An 18,824-nucleotide genomic window follows, 5' to 3' on the forward strand; every position below is an offset into this window, starting at 1 on the left:
TTACACAGCACTGTCATCAGTACATTATAGATATGGATAGTATGCTGGATCTGACAAGATATTCACAAAGATCCCACCAGAACCATGTAAGACAATGTATATGCTCAGGTTAGTATTGGAGACGCAAAAATGTCTTTAAATGACCTTTACCTAATGGAAGTCCAATAAAATATCTGGTTAGACTATTTCGTCTTAATGGAGATGTTTCATTATAGACATTCACCTTTTCTGAAGGCTGCACATACACCATATCCAAGCAATATGTTATCAATGTCTGTCATCAGACAAGTGCTCCCGTCATCACTTCACAGTGCTTGACCCTTGTAGAATGGAAATGTATATATTTTATTTTTTATATTATACATTTTCATTTTATATATTTATTTTACATATTTATTTTATATACTTTTTTTTTATTTAATACGGTAACATGACACTTCATTTTATTATGTTTTCTGAACCTAGCAGGAACTTGGTTATCACATGACCTAACAATTGACACCGGAGGCTCCATTCCCGAGTTATGACACTTTTTCTTAATATGCAAATTAGACCTTTGGTGCAATGAGGGTGTCACCGTTGCTCTTGTTGCACTCTTTTCTGTGACCAGATCGTCCCAGGCTGCTTTGATTGACAGGACCAGGCAGTGGAAAACAGCTGGATAGGGAAGTTGCTGATGACAGATTCCCTTTACAGTGTCCAGTTAGGAAACTGATAGCAGAGCATCTTGACATTCATCCTGCATTTCTGTGGAGGTAGAACATGAATTCCTAAATCCATCAGATCCCAATAGCATAAAACAGGAATGCCCGACCTGCGGCCCTCCAACTGTTGCAAAACTGCAATTCCCAGTATGCCTCAACAGCCTACAGCTTTTAGAGCATGCTGGGAATCGTAGTTTTGCAACAGCTAGAGGGCCGCAGGTTGGGCATCCCTGCCATAAGATGAACAACATCATCCTTAGAGTGAGAAGATATTCCTATCCCCACCTAACCAACTAGAAGTGAGTGACAAAATGCTAAATTGAATTCAAACTGTACGTGGATTAGCATGCCATGATTAAGAGTAGGGTGTCCACTTGAAACGCGTAGGTTTTGTTTATGATTTAACTTTTGTCATCTTCCATGGGGTGACCAAGAAAGTTTTGTGCTGGAACTCTGCACTTTATTTATGTACCTCCTCTGTAACACAGTAACCCCGAGACTCAGGGGCTGAGGTGGGACTGCTATTTCTGCCCACCCCATAGCTTTGTTCCTCCTATCTGAATGGACATTTAATGAGCTTTCACTCGTTAGTTCACAAATTTTGGTCTGCAGCAGTAGACAACAAGTTAATGGGGATGTGCCACAAGTCATGAGACCCTACATTTACCATGTATACCCCCCGGCTCTAGAGTGGTCTCATACAGATCCTATGTACTCTATTAAACCCTTCCTTGGCATGTGCAAATAATAAATTAGCTTAGAGGGGTTTTCCAGCTTCAACCCCAATTTTAGTGAGGGTCTATACAGCACTGTACCTAAAGTAAAAACAACACTCATCTTCTCCGAACCGTTCTGTTCCAGCACAGAGGATCCAGCCTCTTCATGTCCCCTAGGTGTAAATGTCTGAACAAGGTCACATGCGCCGTCACTGGCCTCAGTGGTGACATGTTACGCAATGAGGCATGTCACCCTTGAGGCCAGCGATTGGCAGCAGAGGCACATGTCACCCTATCCAGGAGTCTACACGCGGGGACCAGAAGCAGCTGGACCCTTGACGCTAAAATGAAACAAAAGGGAGCAGGTGAACGCCTTTTTTTATTATTATTATTTTTACTTCAGGTAAAGTGCTGTCCTTGCTCTAGCTAAAACTGGAGTTGAAGCTGGAAAACCGCTTTAAAGCTGTGTTCATATATTGCAGTAAAAAAAAAAAGCACCCGCCTGCAGCTAATGCCTGCAATACCGCACAACCATTCTCAAACTGCTTTCAACTGCATTGAATTTAAAAACCTCGCCGACTAGCATTTGTGTGGCTTTGACTGTGTTGTGGCTGCATCATGTGAACACAGCCACAAGATCTGACTACTTGTTGAAGACTCTTACGAACCTAGTTTTCCATTCAGCTGGTTACATTGTAACCAGCAGTACATACTGTATTAATGTGACTTGATAAAGGTAAGTCATCTCATTATAGCATTGTTAAGCAGACGTGTTCCTACAAATTGGTCGTATGTTGTTGGATTCTCCTCTACAATGAATGGCAACGGCATCCCAAGTGAGAGAAAAAACAACAGACAACAGGCCATTACTACATTGCTGAAAGACCGAGCTCCAAGTGGTCACTCATGTATGGGAGACCTGCATTGTGTCTGCGCAATGATCTTCAAAGTTGTTGAAAGCACTTGAGATGCCAAGCGGTGAAGAGGTGTATTGTGGGAAAGGCATGCCACTCACTACAATGAAAATCTGTTTCGGAAGACGTGCAAACTGTATGAGCTATAAGAGAGGACATGTGGAAATGTGCTGTTAGGGAGAATCCTGGTCCAGAAAACAACTACACAGAAATACTTAGTGCAGAAGTCGCATGAGATGCATAAATAAATATAGAAGAAATAATTAACTTTTTTTTCTATAAATAGTTAAAAATAGACTTATGTTCATGAGGAAGTGCAACATTTCATGGTAACCATATATACAATAATCTATGGCAGAGAGTGGTTCTTAGTAGTGTAAGTTAGAAGCACCTGGAATAGCAAATGTGCAGATTGTGCAGAGTAGAAAATGGAGATAAGACATTAGCATTCAGGAGAAACATCTGCTACATGACAATCCAGCATGACTTACTGAGAAGGTGCAGAAGTGCAGTCATATAGAGCTGTCAATTAGGCAATGGATATTAGCTAGCCTTCACCTGGCTCTCACCCATCCATGCTCAACAAAAAAGCAGGGGACACCTCTAGTACCACTTAAGTCCCATTTACACAGGCCGATGATCAGGCAAACAATTGCTTCCGCCTATTAGCTAACTTATCAGCCGATCAGGTCTTTTTATGTGGACATTAAGGACCAATTTGCATGGGCCGCTGCACAGGGCAACAATCGTCAATAAACTATTTTGTTCCTGATCATTGCCCGATCGTTCAGCTGTAATTACGTGCAGCAAAATCAAACCCTCTGTATGGGGGGCAATGATTACTACTAGGAGAGCAAGCGTTTCCAATAATTGTTCCCATCCTCAACCCATTTATGAGGGTCCTAAACTAACCACATCACCCTGTGTGAAATGAAACTGTACGTGAACGAACAATCTCATTAATGGAGTTTTCTGGACTACAGATATTGAGGACAGATCCTCAGGATAGGTCATCAATATCACATCTTTGGGGTCCATGATCAAACACCTCCACGATCAGCTGTTTTGGGCTGCTATGGTGTACATGGCAGAAGCAGCAGGCTCTGTACATTGAGTATCTTACTATACAGTGTACAGAGCAGGAGGCAAATGGCTCTATACACTATGTAGTGGGTGTGCTGGGGCACTGCAGCTCAGCTCCCATTCAAGTACATCAGCACCAGAAATTACACAGTGTATGAAGCCTACTACTTCTGCTCTATACACTATAGTCTCCAGCACAGTGGCAGCCTGAAAAAGCTGATCATAGGGGGTGCCAGACCCCTCTTATCTGATATTGATGACTGACGATATTAATGAGCTATCCTCATGACCTATCAACATTTTTTTTCACAAAGTACTCATAATGATTTACCCTCAACCATCATGAAGTCAGTTCTATAGTGTTATATGGTTATGGGATAGGGTGAAAGTTACTGTTTGCCTTTCAACTCTTGAACCAAGTGCCAAAAACCCAACCATCATGGCTGGTAGGCAGGCAGGCATACTTTCAAGCTGCTCACACCACTGTTCACAAGGCAATATAAACTGGGTTGGTCAAAGCTTATATCCAATGTGTTGCTAAAATATATACTGCATATTTGCACCCAGTTAGTCATTCACTCAGTCACTGAAGAGGATGCTAACCTTTGGCTGCTTCCACCCACATGGCCAAAAGTAAACTACATAGTCTCACTTAAGCTGGCCATACAAATTAGACAAATGTTGACGAACAGCGTTGATTTCTGGATGAGTAATTGGCCATGTCAACATGCTGTATTTCAACATACCCAATCCTTTTTCTCTCCTGGGAGAAAAGCTCTGCCAGCTCCAGCCTCTGAACATGTCAACGTGTTCATCTTATGTGCATGGCCAATATTAGGAACTAGATCTTCTTTAGACTAGATACTAGGGATGAGCGAACTGTTTTTGAGTTTGAAGTACAAGGTTCGGGTTATCTAAAAAGTTCCGTTATGGATTCCGCTACCACGGACCATAAGTTAAGGTCTGCGGTAGCAGAATCCATAACGAAATTCTTAGATAACCTGAACCTTGTACGCCGAACTTAAAAACAGAAGTTTGCTCATTCCCACTAGATACCATATGTCTAACAGAAAGCAGTTAGTTCACCTTCAGGTTCTGAGGTGGATATGACCATAGGTGCACATCCCTTCTAATAGAACAATACATTTAAACAGGGCAGTTTTGGGGTTTCTTTCATTCATTCAGTTTCTCAACAACTTCTCAATATTCTGTAAATGTTTTGAGGTAAATGGAGAGATATTATGGAAGCTCCCTTTAATTCTGAGGATGTCAACAGTTTCTTATATTTCCAGCAGAAGTCAATTGAGACCATGTAATCCAGGGCTTGAGGACTCTGTATTGTACTACCACTTCTAAGCTTGCATCAATGCCAAGGTTGGTACTCTTCTGAGCAAACAGTGCAACAGTAGGCAGGGGGGACCTTATGTGCATGTGCCTATTTCCAGGATTTCTGAGAGGCAGTCATATTAATATTCATATCCCAACTGCACGCAACGATCCTTTGTCTATTTGTATATTAAGGGGGACATTTCGTGACAGATGGTCCTGGAGTCATTGATTGCTTCAAAGGCAGAAGACTTCGGTTTTTCATTGTAATGCTCCTTTCCTGCTTGAGGGACCTGCACAGTGCAAAGAGGAGAGCAAAGATCACCGTCTTCCCTGATGTCTTCTGCTACGGAGTAATGAGATGCAATTTCCAGACCACTTTCAGGGAAATCTTTTAAAGTTAACCCCGATATCAGATTGGTCTTAGATAAAGTCATGTTTTTAAATGGCAAAGAGGTATCTTTGCAATGGGATGCAGGCCTTTCTAGCAGTGAAGAGGTTACATGGACAAATGGCATGTCCCAGGAAGAAGCCCCACAGAAGTGATAATGTAGTATTTTTCTCCAAAGGATCAATTTAATTTACAACATACAGTGGGGGCTTCTCCTTGATGTGAAGGACCTGATTCTTTGTCAGAGGCTGGTTGAGGAGACAGAGAGAGTAGGGGACGATGGAGGAGGAAAATTGAGAAGTTCTAAAACTGCTACTCCTACGCTGCTCCTTCGGGTGAACATACAGGATGCTGCTACCCACTTGTTGGTACGTGGGTTGTACTTCTCAATGGAGTTCAGGCTTGAGCTTCCATCATTGCCTCCTACTGCATAAAGCCACCCATCCATTGCCACCAGATCATGAGTGCTCCTGTAAACAGACAAGAGATTAGATGTAGATCTAAAACAAGGCATTCAACTGCCCAAACAGGGGTTTGAAACAGCCCTTGGGGGCTGGCATTAAACTTTCCTTCAAAGATTCACTTCATTTATCATTTGTCTGGGATTCAATCATCAACCGGCAGGAAGCTGAGAGGTTTAGTAATGCTCATTTACAAATTCTTCAGCAGGATATTAAAACAACCTACTAGGTTGCTACTCAACCTTTTGGTGTTGCAATGTCAAAGATGGAAATTAAGATCTTTGGAGGTCCTTACCACCATAACTATAACGGTCAATATATAAAAGGGACTTCCAGCATGTAAGTGTAGGTTAAGAACATGTGTTAGCTGTTATGTATTTACATGTCTGTTACAGGAAAACAGTCACTGTAGAAAGTGTTCCTCACCAGAAATGGATTACTCCTGATTAGCAAGCCTCCTGAGGCTACGCAGCAGGGGGCTATAGAAAGTCCCCCTCCCCAGTGCCAGCACCAATCTCCCAGCTGGAGTTTATCTGATGGTAGACAATCCTCTCATGTACATAAAGAGTTTTTGTGAAGCCCTTCCTTTGATGTGATATAAACGGAGGAGATGGATTATGTTGGAGAGCAGTGTCCGTTAGAGCCATTTAATGGTAGAAACCAATTAAATTACAGGGATTTTGTTTTTCCTGTTAACTAAGCGGTAAATGGCTTATACGGGTGAATGTGTTATGGTGCAGTGATGCTTCTATATTACCTCCTAATGTTCATTGGGGCCACGCTCTCCCATGTGTTAGCTTTTGGGTTATATCTTTCCACAGAATTTAGGCAGCTTGTGCCATCATTTCCCCCAGCTACATATAACATTCCCTCTAGCACGGCCACACCAGCGCTGCTACGGCGGCTTAACATGTTGGCAATTGGAGTCCATGTGTTTATCTGTGGAAAAAAAATAAAATAGGTAGTTCACTATGCATGTAATACTGGATGATGGGAAAGTCATTCAGATGTAAAGGGATTTCTAGGAGGTTATGTTGATGGTATCCTTATGACAACACTGGAAAGCCGCACTTCCATAAATGCAGTGCCCAGCACAGCATGCCCACGCAGGTGTGGCTGTACCTGGTTTTGAAGCTCAGCCCATTCACAGGGGTGGATTAGCCATAGACTCTACAGTAAAATTTCCCAGTGGGCTGATACCCAGAGGGCATCCTCAGCCCTCCTCACGGCCACAGCTAGGTAAGTAATGCTCTGTTGCTCCCATAGTTAACACTGGGGGAATCAAGTAGTTATGTGCCTGGCTGGCGACCACAGATGCCCTCCTGATTCCTAGATTCATTTGTATTGCCATCCTGAGGCAAGTGGAGTAGTAGGACAGAATGCACCACAGAGGGGCAGCTTCTGAGGAGGTATATAATGCTACTGGGGCATTATTTTGTGCTGCACTGTGGTTTTTGATGCTGCTGGGGATGTTTATTCTGTTGCACTGAGGTATTTGGATCTGCTTTGATGCCCCACCTACTTGTGTTGGCCTTCTGTCAATTTGGACCCGCATACAAATGGGGCCACTTTTAGCTTTTTTTTCTCCAGGGCGACTAAGTTCCTAGTCCGCCCTCGGCACAACCACATTGGTATAGACGCCACTGTTTTAGGTATTCCATGGTGTGCCTCCGTTCTGCTGATCGGTGAACATTACCCCTGTGGATACAACAACTAGAGATCAAGAATAATTTGAAACAGGCCTCACAAATGTTAATAATCTTTATAGGGGTGGACTGGCCATAGACCACACAGGGAAATTTCCTGGTGGGCCGAAGCTCAGAGGGCCACTAAGGCCTTCCTCATAGCCGCCGGCCAGGTACATAATGATCTGATGCTCTCAGCATTAATTAATGTAGGCGCATCAGATACTTATGAACCCTGCCAACAACCACAGGTTGAATTCAACTGTATCGCCATCCTCAGGACGGTCATACAGTTAAATACTGTTGCAAGGGGTGATAGTATTTTGTGCTGTACTGTGGTATTTTGTTCTGCACTACATTATTGCTGGCCCTGCCTACTTCTGTTGTCTCTGCATACTTGTGTTATCCTGCCCTTGTGTCAATTTGGACCAGCTTACAACATAGGGCCACTTTTAGGTCTTAATCTTAATATAGCACCAACATATTCCACAACACCTTTCAATTCAGAGTTTATATGTACAGACAAAATTAGACATTACAGAGTAGGAATCTAATCAACAATCAAATTTTATTAGATCGTTTAGAAGTCATAGAGAGGGAGGGGTTTACTGGCGTAGGACTCTCTATTAAGCCCAAATGGAGTGATGCTGAAAAGCGTGCATGTGGCTTTGGGCAGACTTAGAGAGGTTGTCCAACCATTTTGAAGTGATGGCCTATCCTCTGTCTGACTCCCAGCTAATCAGCTGTTCTGCAGTAACCAGTGGATGGAGCAGTAGGATCAGTACAGTAACCAGCTCTGTCCACTGTGCAACGGACCAAGGCGTGTAGTTCAGAACCTGAAGCAACTGCAGAACAGCTCATCAGCGGTGGTGCAGGGTGTCAGACCCCCGCTGATCAGATATTGATGGCCTATCCTAAGGATAGACCATCTCGTCTACAGGGTTGAACAACCCCTTTAATGGTAGCCATATACATTAGTCTAAATTTGATCAAAGCAGGCAATTTCAACCAAAACTACTGTTCATTAGGTGGAATTTCCCAACAAATGATTATTTTAACTGGTTGATGACAGACCACCATCATCTAGATGAAAGATTGTTTGTTCAAAGAAAGATATTCATTTAACATGTATGGCTGGTTCGTACGACTGTAATGGCCAATATGGACTAATGTGAATGGCTGTCTGCAAAATTATTGCTCACCGGGAAATGACTTGTTTAAAGGGGTTGCCGAGTTATTTTTTTGTACGTTTCTAACTAATCAAATGTGAAGGCTTTACCATGCACTTACTGCATTTACAGCGGCTGCTTTCTCAGATTTCACTGAGGGTCACATGACCTGTGATGTCAGCGTCTCTGCCTGCTCCGATGATGTTTTGTGCACAAGCATGAGATATCAGATGTGTGTCTGTACATGAGACATCACTGTGCTGACCACGCCCCCCTGCATTGCGCCTGCTGCTTATTGCTCTCTCCCTGGATTCTTCAGGAAAAACTTTAACCCCCTTTAGCAGCACAGACTCAGGGCTGAAGGCTTTACTGAGTAGCTACAAGGCAGTGAGGAGACAAATGCTGGGCACAGGAGCTAAGAGACTAGAGGAGTTCGGCAGAGCATTGCACAAGAACAGGTAGGAGTAAGATCCTGTGTGTATCAGCAGTGTCATTTTACAGCTGGGACTTGCAGACCTACACATACAACATGCTGCCGAGTCTCCCAGCAGTCAGACATGTTACTCAGGGCTGCACTTGTATTCACTCCCTTTTCAGAGCAGGGGGAGGGGCAGAGATTTTTGTTTTTGCAGGTAAACAAAGGGCCAGAAGAGAACCAGGGAAATGAGGAAATATAATTTTTTTTGCCTAAAACTTGCTTAGCTTAGTTATATATTGCCTGCCGCCCATCAGATTTACAGTGCTATATATTTATTTTTTTCATAACTTGGACAACCCCTTTAACTTTTTAGTCAATTTCCACCTAATGTGAAAACACATTAAGGCCCCTTATATGAATCAGTGTATTGTTGGCTGAATCTGCTCTTAGAATGGCGGGTTTGGCAACAGTCTAATGTGTGTAGGGAGCTCCTGGCTCTCCCCCGACAGACGGCGTTGGGAGAGAGAAAGATCGGGCAGACTAATGCTGGATTTACACAGCCAGATATTCAAGCCAATTATTGAAATGAATGGAGGGCAGCTGCGCATGTGCAGCGAGTCTTCCACTCATTTACCTGCTCCGTTCTTGTTGTAGGTGCGGGTCCTGCACCTATCAGACAATGGGGGCATATGCTAGCAATATGCCCCTATTGTATGTGATGGTAAAACCCCTTTAAAGGTGTTCTCCGGGAATTAAGAAAATGAAAATACTTGAATATTACTTTATTATAAATATATTCCCAAATACCTTTCATTAGTTATAATGGCTTGTTTTGTCTGGGGAAACAAAATGGCCACTGTCCTATTAGTTCACACAAAACCTGTCCTGATCACACAGGAGGACAAGTTACTTCAGAGCACTGAGGTAAAGAACTGCCTCATCCTCCTCCTCTCTACTTGTCAGGGATTATGATCCTGAATAAAGATAAGAGCTTTAGCTGAATCTCTGGGGAATTTAGTTCATGAGGAGACATGAAGTACAGAGAAGATCGACAGGACAGACTGTGGTAATGTGTTGCTGTGGTAATGGAGACTGCATTCAAGTGGTGCTGCTCATTAGCCACACCCCACCCTTCTCTCATGTCTCCTCATCATCTCCATTCCCACAGAGATTAACCTGTATTCAGGATCATGATTCCTGACAAGCAGAGCAGAGAGGAGAATGAGGCAGCACTATGGCTCCTTGTGGTGAAGTAACTTGTCCTCCTGTGCGATTAGGACAGGTTTTGTGTGTACTGATAGGATGGCGGCCATTTTATTTCTCCTAATGATTGCTCCCTAGACAAAACAAGCCATTCTAAGTAATTAAAGGTATTTGTGAAGATATTTATTATAAAATAATATTGAGGTATTTAATTTTTTTTTTAATTCCTGGAGAACCCCTATAACCTCCACTTAAAAAGGACCTTTCACTCGTATACAAACTAAAAACTAATACCTGTGGGCAGAGCGGCGCCCAGGGGTCCCCCTGCACTTACTAGTATGCCTGGGCGCCGCTCCATTCGCCTGGTATAGGCTCCGGTGTCTCAGCTCCGTCTGTTGTACTGGACTGATTTTTTGTAGAAGGCGTGTCCCTTGCTGCAGCACTGGCCAATCGCAGCGCACAGCTCATAGCCAGGCTATGAGCTGTGTGCTGCGACTGGCCAGCACAGCAGCAAGGGACACGCCTCCTACAAAAAATCAGTCCAATACAACAGACGGAGCTGAGACACCGGAGCCTATACCGGGCGAACGGAGCGGCGCCCAGGCATACTAGTAAGTGCAGGGGGATCCCTGGGCGCCGCTCTTGGCTAGCGATAGTACGGACGGCAGGCTGTTCCCCTGCCGTAACAGCCTGCTGGGCCCTCCTAGCGTAAGTTTGAAAGTAGCCTAATACGATTGTTCATTTCACCTGACGAATAATGGTTTTGGTTGAAATAGTTTTAATTTGTTTTAATCAACTTTAGACTAATGTGTATGGCCACCTTTAGTGTCATCACTTATCACGTTTAATATAGCATGGATGCCACAAGGATCCCCTACTGCAACTCTGTTCCACATTCTTCCTATCTGCTGTAAAATTAGACATTTTTGAATTAATATATTTAAAAAGAATTGTAAAGAATAATTGGGGTAAAATTGTTGATCATTAGCAAAAAAATAAAAAAATGCCAAAAATTTGTTTCTGTGTCTAACATTACCCAGGCTATTTATACCACTTATGTTAACACTTTTCATCCAGCTAATTGGTTTAACATACCACAGGGAAACAATTAGCACTTCTAATTAATAAAGTATGTAATGTATGTGGACAACAAAACATTATGTTAACGGAGAACACAGATATTTTTGTGGGAAACTGTATGATGGCCCTCTGAAAGTGTCCTTCTGTACTGTATATGTAAAATATTCAAAGAATAATTTGAAGGAACATGAAATATTGAGATGAACATCCGAAATTGCACAGAGAACGGGTCTTTGAGAGAAAAGGTCCCACTACTCAGTGATACATACAACCAAACATACTTCCATTTAGTCCTGAGCATAGAGGACCATTTTAACAGATTCTCTGCCAGTAACAAGCACCAATTGATGATGTGGCACATTGTTCAGCACTCATTTAGCTCCATTTAGATCAGTACCGCTGGTGACCGAACATTAGTACGATCTGTTGTAGACAACCAATGATTTTTATGCTTACACAAAAGATGCAATCAAAGAAAAATTAGCTGATGATTTTTTCAGATGATTTTTTTTATTTTATTTTTATTTCTGGTTTCTACACTGGAAAAGAAAGATAGAAAATGCTCCACAGACATGAAACTTGCCTTATACTCGTCACTTATACCTGAGACAGAAGGATCTAAGGTAAAGTAAATGAAGCATAATTAGTCAAAAAAGACTGTCGATAAATCAGTTTCGTCTGGCAGAAGTTTCTATAAGGGACACTACCTGAGAACACTGGAAACCATTTTAAAGGGGAAGAGACTGCCCTCTGCTGGTGACACCCTGAACTGCAAGGAATACAAAGCAATGGTCATAATACACTGTACCATGCATTTATATAGCTATGGCTGAACCAACTAAACATAGCACTAACTTTCTAATATACTGTGTATCATAGCAGGTTCTGGGGTCAGGGTTCAAGTAACCACACAATATATCACACAGCAAAATATCAAATGAAGACCTGGAGGCATCATTAGCCTCAGTCCAAGGATATGGGTGTCTGATGCTTGTTTGTCTTCCACCCTGTGTAATGGGGCAGAGTTAACCGCTTGTACATAACATATACAGTACAGACCAAAAGTTTGGACACACCTTCTCATTCAAAGAGTTTTCTTTATTTTCATGACTATGAAAATTGTAGATTCACACTGAAGGCATCAAAACTATGAATTAACACATGTGGAATTATATACATAACAAAAAAGTGTGAAACAACTGAAAATATGTCATATTCTAGGTTCTTCAAAGTAGCCACCTTTTGCTTTGATTACTGCTTTGCACACTCTTGGCATTCTCTTGATGAGCTTCAAGAGGTAGTCACCTGAAATGGTTTTCACTTCACAGGTGTGCCCTGTCAGGTTTAATAAGTGGGATTTCTTGCCTTATAAATGGGGTTGGGACCATCAGTTGCGTTGTGGAGAAGTCAGGTGGATACACAGCTGATAGTCCTACTGAATAGACTGTTAGAATTTGTATTATGGCAAGAAAAAAGCAGCTAAGTAAAGAAAAACGAGTGGCCATCATTACTTTAAGAAATGAAGGTCAGTCAGTCTGAAAAATTGGGAAAACTTTGAAAGTGTCCCCAAGTGCAGTCACAAAAACCATCAAGTGCTACAAAGAAACTGGCTCACATGCGGACCGCCCCAGGAAAGGAAGACCAAGAGTCACCTCTGCTGCGGAGGATAAGTTCATCCGAGTCACCAGCCTCAGAAATCGCAGGTTAACAGCAGCTCAGATTAGAGACCAGGTCAATGCCACACAGAGTTCTAGCAGCAGACACATCTCTAGAACAACTGTTAAGAGGAGACTGTGTGAATCAGGCCTTCATGGTAGAATATCTGCTAGGAAACCACTGCTAAGGACAGGCAACAAGCAGAAGAGACTTTTTTGGGCTAAAGAACACAAGGAATGGACATTATACCAGTGGAAATCTGTGCTTTGGTCTGAGGAGTCCAAATTTTCAGATCTTTGGTTCCAACCACTGTGTCTTTGTGCGACGCAGAAAAGGTGAACGGATGGACTCTACATGCCTGGTTCCCACCGTGAAGCATGGAGAAGGAGGTGTGATGGTGTGGGGGTGCTTTGCTGGTGACACTGTTGGGGATTTATTCAAAATTGAAGGCATACTGAACCAGCATGGCTACCACAGCATCTTGTAGCAGCATGCTATTCCATCCGGTTTGCGTTTAGTTGGACCATCATTTATTTTTCAACAGGACAATGACCCCAAACACACCTCCAGGCTGTGTAAGGGCTATTTGACCATGAAGGAGAGTGATGGGGTGCTGCACCAGATGACCTGGCCTCCACAGTCACCGGACCTGGACCCAATCGAGATGGTTTGGGATGAGCTGGACCGCAGAGTGAAGGCAAAAGGGCCAACAAGTGCTAAGCATCTCTGGGAACTCCTTCAAGACTGTTGGAAGACCATTTCAGGTGACTACCTCTTGAAGCTCATCAAGAGAATGCCAAGAGTGCGCAAAGCAGTAATCAAAGCAAAAGGTGGCTACTTTGAAGAACCTAGAATGTGACATATTTTCAGTTGTTTCACACTGTTTTGTTATGTATATAATTCGTGTTAATTCATAGTTTTGATGCCTTCAGTGTGAATCTACAATTTTTATAGTCATGAAAATAAAGAAAACTCTTTGAATGAGAAGGTGTGTCCAAACTTTTGGTCTGTACTGTACTTATGGAAATGTAGCACTTCATTTATTAATGTAACTTAATACTTAGGCATGTCCTAAAGCAGGAACCCAATACTCTCAATACAAGTCAAAATAAATCATGGATAATGCTATATCAATGGTTCTGAACTCACCTGAGGCTCATATTTTTCCACCGTGGCCAAGTGAGAAGAACTGTCATATCCCCCGACTGCATAAAGGTTACCATCTAAAAATATTAAAGGAACAGTACAGTAAAAACGTAAAAGACCTCTACATAGAAGCAACATTTATGACACACTCCCATGCATATATATTTCCAGGGGGAATTTTACTGTCCCCATCATTTTCCACACATTTGAGTTTAGATTATGAGAACACTTAGGCTGGTTTCACACTGGCGTTGCGGGAAAAGGTGCTGGTGCGTTGCGGGAACATGCACGATTTTTCCGCTTGAGTGCAAAACATTGTAACGCGTTTTGCACGCGCGTGAGAAAAATCTGCATTTTATGTACCGAAACCCGAACTTCTTCACAGAAGTTCGGGTTTGGGATCGGGGTTGTGTAGATTGTATTATTTTCCCTTATAACATGGTTATAAGGGAAAATAATAGTATTCTTAATACAGAATGCATAGTACAATAGCGCTGAAGGGGTCAAAAAAATAAAAATAAAAAATGTAACTCACCTTAATCCACTTGCTCGCGCAGCCCGGCTTCTCTTCTGTCTTCTTCTTTGCTGTGTACAGGAAAAGGACCTGTGGTGACGTCACTCCGGTCATCACATGGTCCATCACATGATCCATCACCATGGTAAAAGATCATGTGATGACCGGAGTGACGTCACCACAGATCCTTTTCCTGTACACAGCAAAGAAGAAGACAGAAGAGAAGCCGGGCTGCGCGAGCAAGTGGATTAAGGTGATAAAAAATGTTTAATTTTATTTTTTTAACCCCTCCAGTGCTATTGTACTATGCATTCTGTATTAAGAATGCTATTATTTTCCCTTATAACCATGTTTTAAGGGAAAATAATAATGATCGGGTCTCCATCCCGATCGTCTCCTAGCAACCGTGCATGAAAATCCCACAGCATCCACACTTGCTTGCGGATGCTTGTGATTTTCACGCAGCCCCATTCACTTCTATGGGGCCGTGATAAATATGCCTTAGACTTTTCCTGCCATTCATCAGCGCAGGGTGCGCTATCAACGGCACGGGCAGTGCACTGAATGTAGGCAGGCTATTATAGAGAAATGATAAAGTACATGGAAGATATACTGTACTGGACTGTAGTATTCAATTGCCGCGTTGGCACTTTTGCGATAAATATGTGGGTTTTGGGTTACAGTTTGGGCACTCTGTAAAAGCTTCACCATCACCTAGGCAGTTGTGATTACATCATCACGACCTACTGCACCAGGTCATGGTTAGTTGGCACAATGACATTGTAAAGTGACCACGCCATCGCACCGCCCGTGACCATCGCAGGTGGTCACAGTGATCTCATCATGACCGCTGGCACTGGGAAGCCGCAACTCAGACCCTGTGGCCCGAAGAAAGAAGAAACCTGTGGCCTACATTACAGATGGACACAGGGCACAGGTGAGTATAATGGTTTTTTTTTTTTAAATATATCCCTGGCAATACTGTGGGAAATACCAGGTGGTGGTGGGGGAAGAGCATTATTTATGAGGGCATTATACTAGAGGGGAGAGCATTTAATAAATAAGGTCATATAGGGGGGACCTTAAAGGGTTTCTGTTATCAGAAAAATCGTTATGTATCTGGCTGACATTAGCGATGTGCTAATGTCAGCAGAACACAACTGTATGATTTTTAACTCCCTGCCTGCCACCGTTCCCTCAAAATAAAGGCTTTTATAATATGCTAATGAGCATCTAGGTGCTACTGGGGCGTTGTTGCAGCACCTAGAGGCTCCGTCTTCTCACCCTTTGGCACGCCCATGTCCAGTTGATTGACATCCTAGTTCTCCTCTGTGCCTGTAAAATCCCGTGCCTGCACCGCCCCGTTTAGTATTCGGCGCAGGCGCAGTGAGGGGTAAGGACGCTCTCCTGCTGCCGGCTTCACTCATTGCGCCTGCGCGGAATACTAAACAGGACGGCACTGGCGCGGGATTTACGGGGCATTTACGGGGCATTGAGGAGAACTAGGACAGTACAATGTCTCCTTGTTGCACCCATACAGTATGATTTCTCCTTGTTACAGTATACAATAATGTCTCCTTGTGGCCCCCATTGTATGGGGGCCACAAGGAGGCATTATACTGTATGGGGCAACAAGAATACATTATACGGTATGGGGGCAACAAGGAGACAAACTGTATGGGGGCAACGAGGAGGCATTATACATTATACCGATGGCAGAGGCAGGGCTCACGATGGTGGTGGTGGGGGGTTGGAGGCACACAAGAAGGGGGCACAGATCGGGGGCTTCAAGAAGGGGGCACAGATCGGGGGCTTCAGGACACATTACCTGATTTCAGGCTCTGATCTGCAGAGCGCAGATCAGAGCCTGAAACCGGCATTTTAACACTGCCGCGATCCGATTGGTTAGTCTGCACAGACTAACCAATCGGATCGATTGCCGGCAAGGGGCCACTCTGATTGGTCCCTTGCCGGCATTACTAGACTGTATGCTGTCCGTGACAGCAGCAGGACAAGGGCAGAAGCTTTAATACAAGCGCTTTGATTAAAGAACTGCAATGACGTCTATACACGTGATAGCTGCACGGGGCATGTGCAGCTATCACGTATATATAAGGATTGCAGTCGTGAAGGAGTTAATATCGTTCTTGTGGGAATATTTTTGATATTGCCCAACCCTAACTCGACTTGGCCAAGTGTGCATGTGTTATAAATGGGACAGGGCAGAAAGCTGCTGCTGCCAGACATCAGCTGCCAGGCTGGTTCTAACTTTGTTAGAAAGAGATTGTCATGTACTATATGATGTCTGATTTTCATTTCATGTTTTACATTAATCATGGAATAAACCCTTTAAGGCATTTCAGATGGACAAAAAGACAAGCATTTATGATATATTTTCTCCCGTTAATGGGGTTGCAGGAGATAAAAAAAAACACGGCTGCTTTCTTCCAGAAACAGCACCATTGCTGCTCACAGGTTGTGTCTGGTATTGCAGGTTGGTCCCAATCAAGTGAGCTGAAATAACATGGGTAAGATTGTCATGGTTTCTAAAAAAATTGTAGCCCATTTTTCAATCTTATGAAATCCCTTTAATTTCTCGGTTTAGTACTTCTTTAAATATAGGTACTGCACAAAGTCTACATGGCAAAAGGGATATTGAAGTCTGAAAGACTTACCTAGTGTTGCCACTCTGACATATCTACGTCTAGTGCTCATAGCAGCGATAGATGTCCATGTGCCTGTGAGGGGGTCATATCGCTCTGCACTGCAATGATAACATAATATTAGCAATAGAGTAAGAATAACAATAGATCAGAGTTGCATATTGGACAGTGAGTGGGAGTAGCCCCATTTAGTGGACATATGTTGTGGATTTTCTGCTGCTGAACTGCCAGCAGAAAATCTGCAACATTTAAAATGGCAGCAAAATGGATGACATTTTAACAACCTCCTGGCGCACATTTTCCAATTTAGAATTTTTGTTTTTTACTCACTGCCTTCCAAAACTCTAACTTTTTTATACTTCGATCTATAGAGCTGTGTGTTATTTTGCAGGGCATGCCATAGTTTTTATTGATACAAATTTTAGGGTACGTCTGATGTTTTGATTACTTTTTAATTATTTATAAAAGTGAAGCAACTAAAAAACATCAGTTCTGGTTGTTTGATATTGTTTTTTCCTGTTACAGATAAGTACTTTTAGATTTTAATAGTTTGCACATTTGGCCTCCAAGGGAGACATGGACATGGACACAGATCGCTTATACCATAGACTGCAATGGTTAACCACTACAGTCTATGGTAAAAAAAATCAAAATTTTCCTAGTAATCCCTGTCTGAGACAGGACTTAATAGGAACTTTACCATGGCAGACCTGAGAGCCTTCAGAAGGACCCAGGCTGCCATAGCAACCAAACAGCTCTAACAATTTCATCACCAGGGGCCATTTGGTCAAAGAAGAAAGCCTCTTCCCTCTAGATGACTGCTCAGATGCCGTAGTCACAATTGACCACAGCATCTGAGGGATTAAATGTCAGGGTACCCCAGCCTACCTTTCAGCCTCAAATAATCCTGTTGAGGAGATTAACATGTACTTAATATACTGCACCTGTTTAAGCAAGAAGCGCCATCATATCCACCTGCAGCATACAACAGTCCATGAAGTACCGCCACACCAAGACAACTACGTCGGGTTCCCATGGAAACCTCTGGCTGCCAAGTGTTTGTCACAGGGTCATATGACTCTACTGTGGCAAGATCGGACGTTCCATCATACCTGTAATAAGAAAAGGATAGCATCAGCTCCACTAGATAACACTGCAACCAGAAGCAGCTCACACGACCGCTATGGGGCACAACCCTGGTTTGTCCCGTTTCCAATAAGGGATGCAATTGGAAACTTACATACAGTATATCGAGCATAATTATTGTGGAAACTCAAAACCTTGTATCCATTTTGTGATATAAAAACAGGAAATTACCACTATATAAAGGGGTTGCCAGTTTTTTTTTTAATATTGATGACCTATCCTCAGGATAGGTCATCAATAACAGATCTGTGGGGGAGGGGGCGACTTCCGGCACCCCTATCTATCAGTTCTTTGAAGAGATTGCAGCACTTGAACAAGCGCTGTCTTCTCTTCGCGGTTTACCAGCTCACCATCACAACAGCAGTAATTACAATGCCACCGTCCCATTTACTTCAATTGATTGGCTCCTTCTTATTCAAGCGAATAGGATGGAGCCGTCCCATTGAAGAGAATGGGGCGCCAGATATGTAAATCCACCTGCTCACCACTGCGGTTGCAAACTAGCCTCGTTTCCAAGAGGAAAGGAAAACGGAGCATCTCATACCAGGA

At 43.0% G+C, this 18,824-nt stretch overlaps 1 protein-coding gene across 4 annotated transcripts in view; it reads right to left on the reverse strand.

Moving 5' to 3' along the window:
- Nucleotides 1–926: 926 nt before the first annotated feature.
- The window catches only part of LOC122928694 (kelch-like protein 17), a 31,598-nt gene continuing 13,700 nt past the window's right edge, over nucleotides 927–18,824 (reverse strand). The window contains exons 4-8 of one of the 4 annotated variants that reach the window (XM_044281808.1): nucleotides 18,074–18,241; nucleotides 17,142–17,230; nucleotides 13,956–14,029; nucleotides 6,353–6,534; nucleotides 927–5,604 (exon numbers count right to left, since the gene is read on the reverse strand). In XM_044281808.1, coding sequence (XP_044137743.1) covers nucleotides 5,376–5,604; nucleotides 6,353–6,534; nucleotides 13,956–14,029; nucleotides 17,142–17,230; nucleotides 18,074–18,241 — 742 coding nt within the window. In that variant the 3' untranslated portion in view covers nucleotides 927–5,375. Of the gene's footprint in view, nucleotides 5,605–6,352; nucleotides 6,535–7,113; nucleotides 7,294–13,955; nucleotides 14,030–17,141; nucleotides 17,231–18,073; nucleotides 18,242–18,824 lie in introns of those variants that run through there. The other 3 variants (XR_006387920.1, XR_006387919.1, XM_044281807.1) reach the window with 3 other exon arrangements.

This window comes from Bufo gargarizans, chromosome 2 (assembly GCF_014858855.1).
Source record: "Bufo gargarizans isolate SCDJY-AF-19 chromosome 2, ASM1485885v1, whole genome shotgun sequence".
Classification (NCBI taxonomy): domain Eukaryota; kingdom Metazoa; phylum Chordata; class Amphibia; order Anura; family Bufonidae; genus Bufo; species Bufo gargarizans.